The following is a 19,423-nucleotide window of genomic DNA, read 5'->3' as shown; positions in this document are numbered from 1 at the left end:
CTTTTTTTGTCGTGTTTTTGGCTGCGTTGGGTCTTCGTTGCTGCCCGCGGGCTTCCTCTAGTTGCAGCGAACGGGGGATACTCTTCAACGCGGTGCACAGGCTTCTCACTGCTGTGGCTTCTCTTGTTGCGGACCACAGGCTCTAGGTGTGCAGGCTTCAGTAGCTGTGGCTTGCGGGCTCAGTAGTTGTAGCTCGCGGGCTCTAGAGCACAGGCTCAGTAGTTGTGGCACACGGGCTTAGTTGCTCCACAGCATGTGGGATCTTCCCGGACCAGGGCTCAAACCCGTGTCTCCTGCATTGGCAGGCGGATTACTGACCACTGCGCCACCAGGGAAGTCCCAACACCAATTCTTAACAGTTAAAAAAATACAATACAAAATACTACCAAAAACATTAACTATCTAGGGAAAACTTTAAAAATACACAAATATTTACAGAAAAAATTTAAGTTTGTTAAAGGATAAAAAGTGGGGGATGTATGTCACGTTCATGGAGAGGATGTTTTGACTTAGTAAAGATATCAGTTCTCCTTGGAGTAATTTATAAATTCAGTGCAATGCTAATCAAAATTCCCCGTGGAATTCTTTTAGGGACACAACAGATTTGTTTTCTACAGATGAATAAAACTCCATGAATAAGTAAATTAAAAAAAATAAGGACCAAGAGGAGACATGCACTGGTCTCTAAGATGCGTGATCTTGGGATTTACCCCAAGGGGGGAGACAACTGTGACTGCTGTCTCTGTCTTTGGGCCAGAGGGCATCCCCAGGGACCAAGAGAACTGAGGGATGTTTGCAACACCAGTTATGTCCAGAATAGGCACCAGAGAAGTAGAGCCACACAGCTTTGAAGATCGTCCTTAACCCAGATGTGGATGAAACAATTTCACATCAAGCAATGGGTACCCACGGAGAAGTGTGTGTACCATCCTCCGTCTCACCATCCTACAGGCAATGTTAAAATGGTGTTGGACTGCACCCGGGAACGGTTCATGAGAGATGTGGCAGAGATGGTGAGGACCCAGTGGGCGCCCGATCTCATCCTCCCTGCACAGGCACAAGTAGTGCAGCCAGTGCTCTGTGGCATCAAGGTGACCGGATTGTTCCTTGAGGTGTGGTGCAGACCGGGGAAAGAAGAGTGTGAACAGTGGATGGAACACACTGGGGATGTAGGAATGGAAGCTTCCGTGGGATGGATGCAGGCAGGTGGCGGAGGACAGAGAGAGTGCACTTTTTGGGTTGTGATTGTGGAGTGGCAGGCTGGGGACAAAAGTGTGTAAAAGCTGAGAAGAGGAGGCACTTGCACTCTGACTGACAAGAACTCTAGAACATAGTTGAACCTGCCGTTGAGGAGTTCACTAGGTCCTTGACCATTCTGCAGAGGAGGAAGAGTGGACCGCTGGGTGTGGATTGAGACCGGAGACATTTAGGTAGAAGAGTAGAGATTACAGGGATTTACAACAAGATAAAGCAAGCCAGGCAAGGATCCAACATCCACTGACAAGAGCTTCATACAGCCTGGCTCATCTGACAGCAGCGAGATGCCCGAGCCACTCCAAGGATGCCTCGGAAGTTGTGTTAAACATGTTTTTCCATTCTGTATCTGTGTTTTTGATGCTTTCACATCCTGGGGCCTCCCTGCCCCTGGAGGGACTGCTTCTCCCAGAGGTAGCCAATTCTTACAGATTAGTAAACTAACCTGTGATAGTAAAGTAACCTGTGAGTGAGCCTTTCAAATACAAACCAACCAATCCAGAGCTCACACTTCAACCACCTCCTTCATTGCGCCCTCACGCTCTGGGCCACTATCCACCTGCCCTGATCACAGCAGAGCCAGGTACCAGACAACTAGGAACCAGCCCCTATGCCGAGCGAGAGCTGAAAGTATTCAAATGAGCCAGTCCTTAACCCGCTCACTGTGCCTCACTGGTCCTCCCACAGAAACCACAATAAAGGCGTTTGTCACGTTTTCTGCCCCTCTCTCTGTCCCCTGGCCCACCCTGGGTGCTTCCTCGTGTGGCCACCCCTTGGTGTGATGTGCCCCCTTCTTTGGGGATCTGTGAGTAACAAACTTCTTTTTCATGGCAGTTGTCTCCCGATCTGTTGGCCTTACCATCACAGTTGTCTCCCCCCTTGGGGTAAATCCCAAGATCACGCATCTTAGAGACCAGTGCATGTCTCCTCTTGGTCCTTATTTTTTTTAACTTACTTATTCATGGACCTTTATTCATCCATAAAACATAAATCTGTTGTGTCCCTAAAAGAATTCCACGGGGAATATTGATTAGCATTGCACTGAATTTATAAATTAATCCAAGGAGAACTGATATCTTTACTAAGTCAAAACATCCTCTCCATGAACATGACATACATCCCCCACTTTTTATCCTTTAACAAACTTAAATTTTCTCTGTAAATATTTGTGTATTATTAAAGTTTTCCCTAGATAGTTAATGTTTTTGGTAGTATTTTGTATTGTATTTTTTTAACTGTTAAGAATTGGTGTTGGGACTTCCCTGGTGGCGCAGTGGTCAGTAATCCGCCTGCCAATGCAGGAGACACGGGTTTGAGCCCTGGTCCGGGAAGATCCCACATGCTGTGGAGCAGCTAAGCCCGTGTGCCACAACTACTGAGCCTGTGCTCTAGAGCCCGTGAGCTACAACTACTGAGCCCGCGAGCCACAGCTACTGAAGCCTGCACACCTAGAGCCTGTGCTGCGCAACAAGAGAAGCCACCGCAGTGAGAAGCCTATGCACCGCATTGAAGAGTAGCCTCAGCTCGCTGCAACTAGAGAAAGCCCACGGGCAGCAACAAAGACCCAACGCAGCCAAAAAAACAACACAAAAAGAATTGGTGTAGAGAAACACAATTGAATTTTTATGTGAAACATGGCAATCTCACTGAATTCTCTTAATGGCTTCATTAGTGTGCCATTTGATTCTGATGGGCTCTCTACGTAAAAGCTTGCATCACTTAGAAATAATGATAGTTTCATTTCTTCTCTTCCATTTCTTATCCTCCTCATGTTTCTTGTCTTAGCAACGGGCAGGTCCTCCAAGAGAATGTGAAACTGAGGTGATCAGAAGAGGACATCCATGTCTCCTTCTTGGCCTTCTTGAGAATGCACCTAAAGTGTCTTCTTTACACATAAGATTTGCTGTAGAGCAATGATTCTCAAGCTTTTGTGTCTCAGGGTCCCATTATACTCCGAAAAATTATTGAGGACCTCAAAGAAATTTAATTTATCCTGACTCTATCAGGATTTAATATACTGGAAAGAAAAAATGTTTAAGCATTTAAAAACACAATAATATATTGTGCTGTTATGAAGTTTTATGAGGATTGAGTTAATTTATGAAAAACCCTTTGCAGAGTATCTAAAAAGTGGTCAAATAAATAATTGAATAAATAAAAACACAATAATAAATCCATTATGTTAACATAAATAATATATTTTAATGAAAATAATCTTTTTCCAGAAGAAAAAGATTAATAACACATATAGTAGCTTTACATTTTTGAAAAGTTTTAAATATCTAGCTTAATAGAAGATAGCTGGATTCTCATGTCTGATCCTGCACTCAATCTGTCACAATACATTATTTGGGTTGAAGTATAGAAAAAAATTCAACATCACACAGATATAACATATAGGTAGAAAACAAGAGAGCATTTTAATAGCATTTTATGATAATTCAGGCAATTCTTTGATATGATACCAAAACTTGACAAGTGGTAGTTTCTTAAAGGTCAGTTGCAATGTAGAAATCTCAAACCATATCAATGAACATTTCATACCCAGTACACTCATGAAAAAAATGAGAATGAAAAAGGAAAAGAATATCTTAGTGCTACTGTGAAAATAGTTTTGATCCCACAGACTCCCCTGAAAGGGTCTTAAGAGACCCTCAGGTTTCCCTAGAACACACTGTGAGAACTGCTGCTATAGATTATTGGTATTTAACCTTTATCAAGTCAAAAAGCCTCTCATTATTTTATAATACCTCCCTTTTTTGTTGTCATGATAGGTGCTGACCCATATGAAATGCATGGCTGAGAGGCTGAGAGGGCTTTCTCTGCCCTGGAGCGGAGAGCTCAGCACAGGTACACAGAGTGGTGGAAAGTGCTCGGGGCACCCACGACATTCATTGGGGTGGCCTGTCAATTTTGAAGCTCAAGGGCTTTACACGTGAGTTCAAAGGATTTAATTTCTGACACATCGGCTGTCTGGTCCAGAAGGGACCATCCTGAGGAAACGACCAGGAAGGCAAGGTCCAGGCTGGAGGAGTATCCTCTAACCACACGCCTGCCAGCAGCCTGGGGGCCTCCTTCCTGGAGCTCCACACCCTCTTCTCCACAGCCCAGGTGGCCCAGGCCTCAGCCCCTCCACCCCTGACAGTGGCCACCAGGCAGAACAGGCCTTGCTGTTTTCTCAGGGTTGCACAATGCGGAATATGACCTGTGGATGAGGACAGCCACTGGTCTCCAGTAAGTTACCCTTTGCAGTTTTGTAGGAGAAATGACCTGCAGGGACTCTCCCCCAGGCACCAGTCCAGCTTTCCTTCTCACCCCATGACCCCAGCAGGGATGGCTCAGTATAAATGCAGTCACCTGTCCCCAGCAAGTCTGCTCCACCGGGTTCAGGTGAGAAAGTTCTCCAAGGAGTGATTTCTTTGAAAACACTTACTTTAATTCTTCTCTTTTGTATTTGTCCTGAATGAGGTCAGTGCTGGTGCATGGGAAATGCTTTTTGATTAATTACAGGCTGCTTTAGCAAGACACAGCTACGTCCCAGCTGCTCTCTTCTTCCACCATAGACACCTTGGTGACCTCTTAGACAGGCTTGGGTTCAGGGTTGGTGGGTTCAGAGCTGAGGGCTAGTGGCTCCGAGTGAGGTCCTACTGCAATATTGCCTAGGTGGACCACTGAGAGTCTAATGAGAACAAGTGGAAAGAACAGCCGGGCTCTCCTCGACATACAAATCCCAAAGTGGGTGTACAAGGCTTGTCCGTGTCTCCCTGACCCTCTCCTTTCATTTCAGCACAATGAAGCTTTTCACAGGCCTCATTCTCTGCTCCTTGGTGCTGGGAGTCCACAGCCGATGGTTTTCCTTCCTTGGTGAGGCTTATGACGGTAAGGCTGGTGGAGGGGGGATGACACCCATGGGCCTCTGGGATTCACCATGAGCGCTCTTAAGGGTTGGAGCTACTGTCTTAGGCGGTGCTGCCCTATGTGGTAGAATGTGCCAGGTGTTTGGGGAGCTTTTTTTCAGACAGATTGAAAACCACAGGATTTATGTCAATCAGTCACTAGAGAAAGAACAGTCATCATTCCCAGCTGAAATGGAAGTTTGAATGGAAGACATAAAATAAGTCTTGAAATGGTACAGCATTTCCCTCAGACCAATTGCATGAAGGAGGATGGAAGCTATCCATCTATTTCCCCTCTCTTCTTCTCTCCCTCCACTCATTTCTCCCTTCCTCCCTCCCTTTCCCTCTTCCTTCCTTCCTTCCTCTCTTCCTTCTTACCTTCCATTTCCTAATTGGATAATTCAGGGACCTTCAGCTTAGCTCTTGCTCCTGCTTCCTATACTCAGTGACACTGTCCCTGGTTCAGTCTGTTTCCTACCCATTTATAGCCTTTTAACTGACAAAAAAACCCGTGTGCGACCGGGGTGGGGAACCTAATAACATATCTCAAGCTTCCGGTAGGAAGTCGGCCCTTACATGCACTTCAGGGTGACCAACTCTCCTGCTTTGCCCAGGTCTGAGGACTTTTCCAGGACACTTTCAACGCTAACTGGGGCAGTTCCAGGAAAACAGGTGCAGTTCTGGTTAGGCTGGGACAGGTGGTCACCTACTTACCTGCAGAATACCTCCGTGAGGGAGGCATCTCCCCCCATCTGAAGGGGAGAAAACCGAGGCTGAGAGCAGCCGAGTCTGCTGCCCAGGGACTAAGTGCCAGTCAGCAGGTGGCAGGACAGAAGTTTGAACCCAGCTGTGCACGAGGCCACAGCTCTTGCTGGGCAGACTTGTCCCAGTGCCACTCCCTCAAGCTGGGGGCTTATCAATCTCAGCTGCATGTTGGATTCACCTGGGGAGCAGTGAAAACTATTGATGCCTGAGACCCACCCCAGAGAGTGTGAGGTAACTGGCCTGGGCTGTGAGGTAGGTCTCAGGGGACTTTCAGTACCTCCCCAGCTGATTGGAAGGTGTAACCAGGCTGAGGCAAGACCCACTGCTCGAGGGCTTGCTTCCTCAGGCAGCCCACGTCATCAATACCGTCCACTAGAAAGTCCTCAGGATGCCATTCACGTGCCTAACAGGCAGGGGAATCAAGTCACAGTTAGCGCATTCGCGCAGCAGGAATACATTTCTTAGGCGTCAGGGCAGAGGTGCTGCATGTCTGCCCCTTTCTCAGAATCTGTCCTCCATGTCACCTCCTCACTCACCCAAATCCCCTGGATCTCATCCTATGCGGCTTCCTTTTATAACAGTGGTTCTGGGCCAAGGGCAATTTTGTGTCCTGGAGATATCTGGCAATGTTTGGAAACACTTTTGGTTGTCCCACTTGGGGAAGAGGTTGCCCGTTAGTGGGTAAAAGTGAGGGATGCTGTTAAACGTGTTACAATACCCAGGACAGCCCTGAACAGCAAAGAATTATCTGGCTTAAAATGTCAGTAGTATGAAGCTGAGGAATCCTGCCCTATAAAGATAGCTCCCTTCTCTCCTTAAACGTATCACATAGAGCCCTAAGTGAGATGCAGTCCAGAGACAGCATCGTAGGGGCCCGACAACCGGGTCCAACGCAGCTGTGCCCCTCCCCCCATAACGACTCTCATTCGAGTTACCAGGAGCAGGAAACTAGACACAAGAATGCTCTTCTCAATCTATGGCACTCATGGTGCTATAGCCACAGGATGAAACTGAGTCAGTGGAAGAGTTTTCATTCCTTGCTTCTTCCCTAAGGTGTGTCACAGTTTTCTGTCCACCTGATAATCCTTCCTCTGTGTGCTTTCCTCCCAGGGGCTAAAGACATGTGGCGAGCCTACTCTGACATGAGAGAAGCCAATTACAAAGATGCAGACAAGTACTTCCACGCCCGGGGCAACTATGACGCTGCCCGAAGGGGACCTGGGGGCGCCTGGGCTGCTGAAGTGATCAGGTACCAGGGGCCCTGAGGATGCAGGGATGGGTGTGAGAGCCTCGGACAGCCAGGAGGGGCCAGGCCCTGGAGAACTTCCTGTAGGGCTGTGGCCTCTCCTCCTCTTATCCACCCTCACCCTCTGTGTCCTGTGTGGGGTCTGAGTGGCTGAAGAGCAGAGCAAGGCTGGTGGGACAGACGATTCCCCAGCCTCCCCCATGGGTGCTGTTCACCCAGCATAAGGGGACCCGCAGGGCTGAGGTGGGCTGAGCCCGGGCAGCCTCAGGCTTCATTCCCTCTTTCCTAGCTCCTGTCAGAGTCCTCGATTCCTTGGAAAGAGGAGAGATGGGGAGGGTGGGCTGTTGCTCGTCAGCCCTGGAGTAATCCCCTACCTGCCCTCCTCCATTCCAGCGATGCCAGGGAGAATAGTCAGAGAGTCACAGACCTTTTTAAGCATGGAGACAGTGGCCACGGACGGGAGGACTCGGAGGCTGACCAGTTTGCCAATAGATGGGGCCGGAGCGGCAAAGACCCCAATTACTTCCGACCTCCTGGCCTGCCCGACAAGTACTGAGCTGCCTCTCACTCTGCTCAGGAGACGACGGGGCTGTGAGCCCCCAAGGGCAGGGACGCTGAGCTTGTGAGTTCTCTGTCCACAGAAGCCAGCAGATCTAATAAATGCTTAAGAGATTGAATGTTGAAAACCGTGTATTATTCTTTGATATAAGGACAGCCTGTTTGTTCCCAAGGGGTGATGGCTGGACACCCACATGAAGACCGAGTCTGTGCCTGTGTCTTGGGTGTCAGGGCCACAATCTCAGCATCATACCGCAGACACCCTGCTCCACCCCTTCCCCTAATCAGACCCGCTCCCCTCCAGGCCCCTCTGGTTACTGTGGTGCTCTTTCTAGGCCCTTCAGTATTCAGGCCTCTTCACTCCCTGGCAGTTGGGTCCTGTCAGCTTCTCTGCCCTGGGGTCTAGTGTCCTTAGTGCGTCCTCAGTGGTGTCTGTGTGTGGGCAGGGGACACAGCCTCGGGACGACTGAATCGTGGAATCCTGCTCCAGCAGCTGCACCTTGATCTTCTGTTCATTTCTCAGCAACACCTACAAATCCATCTATGAACCAATTTCTGTCTGTGCCATCCAGAAGTGCCTCCAACGCTGTCTCCCTTCACTCTATATTCCTTTCCTGATGCAAGTGTCCAGGAATAAACATGTCCAGAAACGGAGGCATAGGGACGCCATGAAGATTAAGTATCAGGAGGTTTTGTATTGCATTGGATATGTATCAGGTCCTTGAGAAGAAGTCATTTTCCCTCCCTGGACCCTTCCCAACAGAGGAAAGCCAGTAGCATGTTACTCTTTTTCCAGTCATGCCGCATGGTTTGTGGGATCTTAGTTCTCCCCCCAGGGATTGAACCCAGGCCCACGGCAGTGAGAGCTCCAAGTCTTAACCACTGGACTGCCACGGAAGTCCCAGCATGTTACTTCTTACTGAGGAAAACAGTGTCTAATAAAAGGGGTTTGGGCCTGTTAGAGCACAGGAATTATGTGACTCTATAAATCACAAATTCCTAGAGAAACCAATAACCTTCTTCCTTGGATAAAAATTTGGTTTTGGTGTTTGGTTTTTTCAGATTACAGATTCCAGGAAGTAAAATGATCTAACACTTTAAAGAGTGGGGAACAGGGGCTTCTGTGGTGGCACAGTGGTTAAGAATCCACCTGCCAATGCAGGGGACACGGGTTCGAGCCCTAGTCCGGGAAGATCCCACATGTCGCAAAGCAACTAAGCCTGTGCACCACAACTACCGAGCCTGCGCTCTAGAGCCCGCGAGCCACAACTGCTGATCCCACACGCCACAAGTACAGAAGCCCGCGCGCCTAGAGCCCGTGCTCCGCAGCAAGAGAAGCCACCACAATGAGAAGCCCACGCACTGCAACGAAGAGTAGCACCCGCTCGCCGCAACTAGAGAAAGCCCGCGTGCAACAACGAAGACCCAATGCAGCCCAAAAAAAAAAAGAATGGTGAATAGACTTCTGTATCCAACTTTTATTTCAAGTAATAAAAAGGCTGATTATTAAATTTTTCCTATTTACAATAATTTGGAGAACTTGCTTTATCTAAACTTTCAAGTCATCCTTTCTCCTGCTTTTCCTTTCTTTCCCCTCATTTTGCAAATTCTATACCTTCAGTACCTGGGATAGAAATCTAATAGTGAACATTCTCATAATAGGAGTCTCCTTACAACCTGGGGTCTGTTGAGACTTTACCACTAGAGCCCTAAACTCAGCAGTGCTTTGAGCCTGTTCTTGCCAGCCAATCTGCCACCACACTCTCCCTAATCCCGGTTACCCTGCTCCTGCTTTATTTTGTCAGACTCACTTTTCTGAGACACAGCCTCTACGTACACCTCTGACAGTGCCTTCTGATGGGAACTGTATGAGAAAGTTCTCCTGTGACTAACTACCTTACAGACACACTTTTTCTTCCTCCTTGACAAGGAAGTTAAACTTGTCTTTCCCCTACAGGGATCATTTCATCATGAATCGTCTCCCCTTAGGAGTGCTCCTGAATCCCACTTTCAGAGTAGAAGTGTGTGCCGGTTATCAGTTTATTTACTCTGAACTCCACGTCCACCCTTCTTTGCCCCGCTTGTGATACTGGAACTGGTAAACATTTCTCCTGTGCCAGCTGGGCACAGTGTTAATCTCTGTCCTTTCAGGGCGCAGGAGGGATGTTGTAGGACACAAACACTTCCTGGTTTGTGCTTTCCTTCTGCCCAGCTCCTGTGGTGCTCTTCTCTTGCACAGGACACGCAGTGACACTCACACCAGGGAGGAAAATGTGCTTGTTCCTCACATGGGCAAAACCTTGCAGAGTCCAGACAGTCAGTAACAGCTTTCCCAATAAAGCACCACATTGAAAACCCTGAGTTCAATCCACATCACTCTTCACTCTTGCACGTTTTCCTCTTCCTCTTTATAGTCAGACTTGTTGAAAACCTGCCCATCTGCACTTTCTGATTCCTCGCTTCTGACTCACACTTGAACCCACACCAGCCTGTCCTCTGTCCCCACCACTCAGCAAAACAGCTCTGGTCACCACTGACCTCCATGTTGCCAAAACAACTGACATGTTTCTCTCCTCCTATCAGGAGGCCTCTGAGCCATGCTCAGCACAGTTGTCCTCTCCCTCCTTCCTGGAAGGTTCTCTCTTGGCTTCATAGTACCACACTCTCCTTTTGCTTCCCTTCAGTTTTCCTTTATCTCCTTAGCTGGGTCTTTTCATCTCCCCAAACTCTAAGTGTCCCTCAGACTTGGTTCTGGGCTCGCACTTTTTATTTCTCTGTATTCTCCCCAACAAGCGCAGCTAACAGTATCTACATGCTGACGCCTCTGAAACTTATATCTCCCCCTCAGAACCTGGTTTCCAAGCTCCATGCTTGTTTATCTGATTGGCCTCCTGAAACCTCTGATTGGATGGCTTCCACAGATCTCACACACTGCATGTCCAAAGGAAACGCTCATCTCCGTCCAGAACTCTTCACCCCCAGGCCACTCCAATTCAGCAAATGACACGACTCTTCCCTCTGTGGCTCACCCCAGATATTGGGAAATGTGCTCGATGCTTCCCTTGCCTTTACCTCCACATCCAATCCACTAGCAAGCCCTGTGATTCTACTTCCAAAATTCATCTCTAGCCCATCAGCTTGGTCTCACGTGCACCTCCACGCTCCTGGCCACACCTGTTCTCACCTGGGTTCCTGCAACAGCTGTCTCAGTAGTCTCCCCATCTTCATGGCTTCCGCCTCTGCTTAAGTGTGACTGTATAGTTTATCATCTAAGCCAAGTCACTTTTCATTGTGAAAGAGACATTATTGATAATTATACCTGGATGACAGGAATAAACTGGAACTGTCCTGGGCAAAAGAGAGCATGTAGGTACCCTACCTCTCAGTCTAGCATACAAACTATACTCAGATCATGTCTCTCCCCTGCTTAAAATCCTTCAATGGATTCCCATGTCCCTTAAAATATAATCCAGGTGCTTATCATGGCTTACAAAGCCCAGTGTGATCTGTCCCTGGCCACCCTCCAGCAGCATCTCATGCCACCCCTTCCCAAGCTCCCCACTCTCCAGTATCACCAACAAACCAAGATTTTCTTTGGCACAGGACGTTTGCAGGTGACATTTTCTCTGCCCACATACTCCTCTGCTCGCTTTTCACAAGGATGGGAATGTCTCACCTGTGGGGTTCTCCCGAATTCACTGTTTCTTGAGAGAGGCCTTCCTGGTCATCCTGGCTGACTCACTCTGGTTATTCTTTACAGTTTACCAATTTTTAACATGTGGGATTCTTTTACTCAATTTTTGGTTTATTCTTCTAATTTTTGTTTGGGTTTTCTTTTGGTCCATCTTCCTCCCTTGTATTATAAAATCAGTGAGAGAAGTGACCATTTCTCTCTTGTTCACCCCTAATATCCCGTACCTGGCATATAATGGCATCTCAACAAATGCTTATTGAAAATGAATAATTGACCTAGTCTTTTATTTTACTAATACAAGAAAGGTTTTCTTTCAAAGAAGGTCAGACTAGTTATAAGGAACAGGAAGGAGCTAAGGAAGAGGGAGATAAGAAAGGTAAAGAAGAAGGAATAAGAGCAGAGTCAAGGGGAAGCAAGAGGCAGAGGGATCCAACCCACAAAGGATGGTTAACCCCAAGGGGAGCAGAAACTTCTCTGGCTCTGAGAAAGGAACGAGGGTGAAGAGAGTGGGGTCAGGGGATGCAGCACATTTGAGATGGACGACAGGGACCTGCGGGAATCTGGTTGTACCTGCTCTTGCTGTAGGTGAGTGTCCCCAGGACTCGTCACACTCCAGTGCGTTCGCCCGTTTTCTTGTCTGTCTTTAGAGCCAGTAGGTAGGGAACCCAAGGGCAAAGGCCTGTCTCTTTTATTGTGTGTTGTCATTGTATCCACAGTGCCTGTCATAGGGCCTCACAAATAGTAGCTGCTTTATACATATTTGTTGAAATGAATGAATAAGGTCTGAGAAGAGTATTGTTCAGAAGTGGACAGAACTGGGGGGAGGGTTTGGGAGTTGTAGAAAGTATGGATGTGGTTTGGATCTGCAGAATGTGGTAATGAGTCACTTTGAGGTGACTACTAAATCTGTACAAATATCATACTCACACCAGCCAAAATGATATAATTTTACTTCATCATAGAAAATATTCAGTTTTCTCCAACGATACTGTGCACACTCCCTCATAGAAATGAAAATGAGGAACGCCATGTGCAAATAAACTGTTAGTCGTTGTGGTAGCTGATGAGAAGCCTTGGGAGAAATAAATGAATATTTTGAATTTCCAAAGTACTGTGCTGATTATCAGAGGGGCAAGTTAGCAGAGAACACTCTGTGAGACTAGAGGAGGGGAAAAAGGACACACTGTATTTCTCTGAGTCTAAGACCCCTAGACTGAAAGATGTGTTACTATTTATACACCACCAAGAAAAAAGATGCTACCATTTAGATTCAGACATAATGTTTTCTTATCACTCTGAATTTTTACTTTACACGTACTGAGAGAGTTCTTTTAAACTTAGACATAGATTTTAATCTTACATCACTCTTGTGTATAAACAAAAAGGAAAGCATACACAAAATTAATCCTAAAGCAATGACAACAATTTCATGAGTGCTGCCTGGTCATTAGTGAATGTAAGACACATCCTAATTTCAGAAATGTATAATCAAGGAATGTGTGTCCTAGAAATGATGAAATATGAGATATAAATGTAAACCTATGCAAGTTCTCTCTCTCTCACTATATTTACTGAGAAGAAATAATAATAAGCTTTGAGCTATTATTAATCATCAGGTGTGATGGGGGTGCTCCTGAGGTGAGGTTCAGCTTCATACCAGCCCCTCAGCTATGGAGGACCTCCCCAGAGAGGAGCAGGTTATCCACAACTGGTCCTGATGATGGTCCATGTTCCAAGCTCCCTCCTTAGCTGAGGTGTCACCTCACCTGGCGCAGCACTGCCTTTATTCTAACCCCAGAATGACTGAGGGCCTCTTCTCTTCCTGCAGAGATGGCAGATGGGAAAGAGCTCACCCCATCTCCTTCCTAGTCACACTCCACCCCTGCCTCTTTAAGCTCTGCTGGCATGGGTGCTCCAACCTTTTAGAAATCCCCAGAACAGTCACCGGCTCCTACACATGTCAACTCTCTCAAGAACTCCCTCACCGTACTCCCTTCTGCTTTGATAGGGGCACCAGAATGAGCTGGGAGTGTTTGCAGTGAGCACGCACCCAGCTGAGAACTGAACAGACATTCTTCTATTCTTCTTGGCACCCTGAACCAATGTGAGGAAATCACCTATCTCCACAAATACTGCACTCCCCACAAGACTGACGACACTGCCGTCTCTCCCTCCCTTTCCTCTGGCGTTTCCTAAGTGGACCAGAGGTGGAATGGGTTGGAGAGGTGTTGATTGCAGAGGCCGGCACTGCTGCCTCTTTGTCAGCCTTGGGAGTTTACTGAGGTCTGGCCCTGCTTCCTGGATGCCCTCTCTAGGATGTGGGGTACTTGGAGCCGCTGTGTCCTCAGCTGTGGGTGATAGAAAAGAAGCATCACTCAACAGCCTGTTTTTCACTCTCGGGTGCATAGGGAGCCCTTTCACCACTCTCTAGTTTCCCAGGTTTGCTTTTTGAAATCTGTAATTATGGGAAAGAAGACCCAGGTCCTTTCTGAGGATAGTGTGCTTTGTTTATACACACATTTACTACCTGTGGAGTCCTGTCAAACCACTCTGTTTAAACCATAGTTGCAAAATCGCCCGTCAATGACCCACTGATACGTTTCCTGAAAGAGTTGGACAAATGGGCAATAACTCAGGCTGGCCAGCGTGTCTAGTTCCTGGACGATCTGACCTGGGAGGGAGCCAGTGCACTGAGATCATCCTTTATTCTCTGCAGGGTGGACTTGGGACTGTCCAAAACAGTCTAACAAAGAGTCTCTAAAAACCTCAATTTATCCTTCCAGTAAAGATGCCTACAGAACTCATTCGTCCTTTTATTCACTATTCAACACCCATTTAATAATTCCCCCAGTATGTGGCAGGAACTGTTCTGGGCGCTGGGAATCTGAGATAGACAAGATCAGTGCTCTCATGCGGGTAACATTCCACTGGAGAGGTATTATTAAGCTAATCAGTATTTAATGAAATTGAATTAAAATATATTGTCCAGTTACTTGTTTATATGCTAATAACGGCTGCCAAGTTCAGGTGTCAACTCTATAACCTACGGCTAAGAATCCAAACGCCCAGGCTTCACAGGCTGGATTTGAATTTCGGCTTTGCCACTGACTGTGGTAGGTAAGGGTAGTAACATACAAAAATGATTATGATAAGCTGTGGAGTGAAAAAGCAGAACATAAAACGATAGTGTTATATCACCCTGTTTTTGTTTATGGGTTTATATGTCTACATGCACTGAGACAATAGATTGGAAACATGACGTTTCTACAGAGGTTCTTCCTGCACACCGGTCCCCCACCCCCACCACCGCGCCCGCCCCGTCTAGGCTGATGAAATTCGTATTGCTTTTATTTTCATTTTTATACTTATTTTAAATTTTTCGATTTTCTTCAGTGGACATGTTTGTCCAATAAGATTCATTAAGTCTGCCTGTGTCTAGGCATTTTCCTAGGTACTGAGTATGATGATGAAGAAAACCAACAGCCCAGTTCCTGTCCCGATCGGGATTCCAAGGATGAGATAAGGAAAAACAGCAAATGTCCATTTATAATATAGTTGACTTGTATATGCCTCTCTCTCTTTACACACACACCTCCCCACAACAACACTAAATGTGCAGACACGTACGTACACATAAATAACGCAGCGAAATGAACAACGATTATAAAATAAGAATCGATAAACCTGTCAGAGTCACATAAAAAATTTATAATGGAAGATAAGAGGAAAATCTTTTTTCTGCTGCGGCCTCTCCCGTTGCCGAGCACAGGCTCCCGACGCGCATGCTCAGCAGCCATGGCTCACGGGCCCAGCCGCTCCGCGGCATGTGGGATCCTCCCGGACCGGGGCACGAACCCGCGTCCCCTGCATCGGCAGGCGGACTCTCAACCACTGCGCCACCAGGGAAGCCCAGATGTCCCTAATCTTTATGTGCCATATTCCATCTGTTAATAATCCTATTCTGACCTTTTCTTTTCCATATGATTTCTTTTTCTCTCAGGACTGCATCTCTTTCAGTGTTAAACAATGTGTTTCCAGCACTTGACCTTGAAAACTATAGGCCCTACTCGTCTCTGGCAAAAGAAGTCTCCTCAAGATAAGAAATAGAAAATGTTCCCTCTCTCCTGGAGCTGCAAGAATAGCAGATAGGATCACAAAAACTGTATCCAGAAAAGTTATTTCTAACAGAGGAGTTTTTTAAAACAACAACAACAACAAAAGAGACATCAGAGATTGTCACTGTGTCCTGTGAGAGCAACCCTGTAATACTTTATTTATTATTTAGACACTAATCTGTGTATTTGAAGCAAAATTCTTTTTTGATGGAAGCTTTTAGACTGGAAAAGTGGATAGCTGGGTCATGCCAAGGCAACGGCACTGAGCTATAGAAACCTTCAAAACTGTTGGAGGGCATATGGGCGGGCTGCCCTCCTGGACAGCAGAGTGACACTTCACAGTGAAAACAAGGATGTGCACGCCAGCAATATCACTCTTTTGATATACATGGCACATTGCGGATGTCATCTTTTTTCTGGTCTAATGCATGTAACGTCTGCTTATTTCATTTGCATTTTTCTGGTTACTAATGATTTGTGCATCCCTCTGTGAGCTTATTACTTCTAGTGTGTTGTCTGTAAACTATTTTTTGTGTACCTTTCACCCATTTTTCTATTGGGGTTGCCATCTTTTTCTTAATGATTCACAGAAGTTCCTTGTATATTTGAAATATTAATCCCTTGCCGTAATTTAGACGTTGTCTTTTTCCCATTCTCTATCTGAAAATAAATTCTTAATTTTCATGTAATGAAATACCATTTTATGTCTTGTGTTTTGTGCTTTTGAAGTTTTCTTTTTTCCTTTTTCTTTTCTTTTTTTTTTTTGTGGTACGCGGGCCTCTCACTGTTGTGGCCTCTCCCGTTGCGGAGCACAAGCTCCAGACGCGCAGGCTCAGCGGCCATGGCTCACGGGCCCAGCAGCTCCGCGGCATGTGGGATCTTCCCGGACCGGGGCACGAACCTGTGTCCCCTGCATTGGCAGGCGGACTCTCAACCACTGCGCCACCAGGGAAGCCCGCTTTTGAAGTTTTGTTTAAGAATTTTTTCCTCATCTCTACATCACAAATATATTATTTGATATTCTTTTCTATTAACCTTATAGTTTTACCTTCATGTTTATGTATTTAATACTTCTGGAGTGAACATTTGTATACGTATTAGGTAAGGATCCAGTTTTATTTTTCTCTTTCCAAAACTATTAAGTAACCCATCCTGTCTTCAATGATTTGTGATGTCTCCTTGATCGTATACTAATGTCCTATATGTGTGACCCTAGCTCTGTACTCTCTATTCTATTCCATTGGTCAATATATCTTTTGTTGAGCAAATACTACTGTTTTTTACTGTGCTCTTCTGTACATCTTAACACCTCATATGGTAAGTGCCTCTTCTTAATATTCTCCTTTTTTAGGATTGACTTTTGTATGCATGAACCTTTACTTCTTGATATGAATTTTGGAGTAATTTTCTTCAGTTCTGGGAAAATTCAACTGGAATTTTCATTAGAATTGCATTAAATTTGTGGATTAATTTGTGGTAGAATCAACATGTCTACAATATTAAGTCATCCCATCAGTGAGCCAGGAACTTCTCTCCATTTGTTTGAATCATCTTTTAAGGTGTTTGTTAGAGGTTTGAAATCTCCATTGTGGTGCTGTGTATTACTGGTGAAACCAGTCCTTAGGAATTTTATAGTTATGTTGTTACCATGAATTGTTTATTATTATTAATCATATTTTCCATTTTGTTATTTCTGCTATGGAGAAATGATTTGGCTTTTGGATCAAGTGTTGGGCAACCTTATTAAATTTCCTTAGTAATTCTATAGTTTATTGATTTTGTGTGCTTTTTGAGGTTGAAGATTATACTAACTGCAAATATGACAGTTTCATCTCTGCCTTTCCAATCCTTGTATGTCTTACTTTCGAAATTTTCTGTGGCATTGGCCAGGGCTTCCAGAGCTGTGTTACACAACAGTGGTGATAGTAGCATTCCTTTTCTCATTCCAGATCCTGAACGGCAATGAATTAAAGGTTTTTCCATGAAATAAAATATGTGCTGTAGCTTTTTGGCAAATAACCTTATAAAATTAAGAAATTTCACTTTGATACGTAGTTTTCTAAAGGATTTTTAAAAAGCAACCATAAATATGCCTTCAGCTTTATCAAATGCTTTTTAAAAATCAGTTGAGATAATATTATTTTCTCCTTTAAGCTATCATTGTGGTGAATTACATTGATTCTGTAATGTTGGCATTCCAAGAATAAACCGCACTCAATTATGAGGCACCTTTAATACTCATATTTGGTTTGGCAACACTGTGCTGTGTTTTGAATTTTTTGCACCTTTGGAATTGAAATGGGACTATTGTTTTCTTGTACTGTCCACTCTTGTTTTAGAACCAAGTTACTCTAGCTTCTTTAAAATGGCTGTCCAACTTCATTCTTTATCGGTTTTCTACAACAATCTGTGTAACTTAGAATTAACTGTCCCCTGAGATTTTAGCAGACTGTCTTGAAAAACCATCTGGCTTTAGTGGAGGATACTGGGAGGAGAGATCTTTGACAACCACTTCTACTTATCTAATACTTATTTGTTTTCCTAAAGATGTCTATGTCTCTTTGCATCAAAAGGATGCTTACTTAAACAAATAACCTTGAGGGTGTTAGTTCATCTAAATTAACAAACGGTGTGTCACCAGTAAGTTGATTATATGAATATCTGAGAACAGTGACTCTGTATTAAGTCCAAATTTGAACAAGGAAAGGGGAACTCAGATTAATCTCATTTGGGTCTATATAGGGAATCTCTGTCTCTGTGAACCGGTTCTAACCAGCTCAGAATAATGCTGCTGAAGAGCTTTTATGCTGAGAAATGCTATAGTCGTTTAAAGGTAGGATAATTATTGGGTTTGGTTGTGTTGCAGTTATTGTTGTTGGGTTTTTTTGCCGCGCCATGTGACATGTAGCATCCCAATTCCCCCACCAGGGATCAAACCCACGTACCCCGCATTGGAAAAATGGAGTCTTAACCACTGGACCACCAGGGAAGTCCAGTCGTTGTTGATTGCTGTCTTGTGACTTCTGCCAGAAGAATGCAGGTGCAGTCTTACGTGTGAGCCACCAGTGGTTGACTGAGAGGAGAAACGCGGTAGATCTGTTCTCTTAAATGGCTGTTTCTAGGTTTGATAGTGAGTTGTGTTAGACTTGTGTGTGATTCTAGGAAGTCGGTCATTTCTTTATGACACTTGCAGTCCAGTGGAGGGTGTTTTCCCACACTCTTGGAGCATGGGAAGAGTGAGAAGCCCCCCAGAGCAGAAACCACCCACCTCCTAGCAGGTTGCCTCGCCTCAGTATTAGGGAGCTGCTGCCCTCTACCAGATAAACATATAGGCAAGTGTAGGTCCTGGTCTCAGGAAGCTCAGAGCAGCTGTGTAAAAAATGTTTCCTTTTCTGATGGATGCATTTGCCCCCCATGTTTGTTTTCTTGGGGAGAAAATGCAGTCATATAATCAAGAGTATACACAAGAATTTAATATTTCTTAAGTTGTTTGAATGTAATATCTCTTTTAATCTCCCTGAGTGAACTGAAGGATAGGGAATGGGGAATCCAGCCTTTCTGGTGCTGAAGCTGTGTATTTGCAGCAGCTGCCCTTGCCTCAAGGATTGGTTTGTCAGCGCCTAGAAGAACAAAGGAAAGGACCTGTGGAACTTGGAATTAGAAGTAGTCCCAGGCATGTGCTGGGAATTAAGAGATGGCTCTCTGGAAGAAAAAACAAAAACACTGACTTGGGCTTCCCTAGTGGCGCAGTGGTTGAGAGTCCGCCTGCCGATTCAGGGGACACGGGTTCGTGCCCCGGTCCGGGAAGATCCCACGTGCCGCGGAGCGGCTAGGCCCGTGAGCCATGGCCGCTGAGCCTGCGCGTCCGGAGCCTGTGCTCCGCAACAGGAGAGGC

At 45.6% G+C, this 19,423-nt stretch overlaps 1 protein-coding gene across 12 annotated transcripts in view; it reads left to right on the top strand.

The window, feature by feature from the left end:
* LOC125965092 (serum amyloid A-2 protein) overlaps positions 1–19,423 on the top strand; it is a 125,744-nt gene that overhangs the window by 55,368 nt on the left and 50,953 nt on the right. For 2 of the 12 annotated variants that reach the window (XM_049712875.1, XM_049712877.1), the window contains exons 1-2: positions 4,632–4,722; positions 5,042–5,133. The exons of 4 other annotated variants lie outside the window; for them this stretch is intronic. In XM_049712875.1, the coding sequence (XP_049568832.1) occupies positions 4,718–4,722; positions 5,042–5,133 (97 nt within the window). In that variant the 5' untranslated portion in view covers positions 4,632–4,717. Of the gene's footprint in view, positions 1–4,627; positions 4,723–5,041; positions 5,134–7,025; positions 7,165–7,554; positions 7,839–19,423 lie in introns of those variants that run through there. 6 more of the 12 variants (XM_049712879.1, XM_049712871.1, XM_049712880.1 and 3 more) reach the window with 6 other exon arrangements.

This window comes from Orcinus orca, chromosome 8 (assembly GCF_937001465.1).
Source record: "Orcinus orca chromosome 8, mOrcOrc1.1, whole genome shotgun sequence".
Taxonomy (NCBI): domain Eukaryota; kingdom Metazoa; phylum Chordata; class Mammalia; order Artiodactyla; family Delphinidae; genus Orcinus; species Orcinus orca.
Note: the sequence above shows the minus strand (reverse complement) of the source record. Positions and strands in the feature narration are given on the sequence as shown.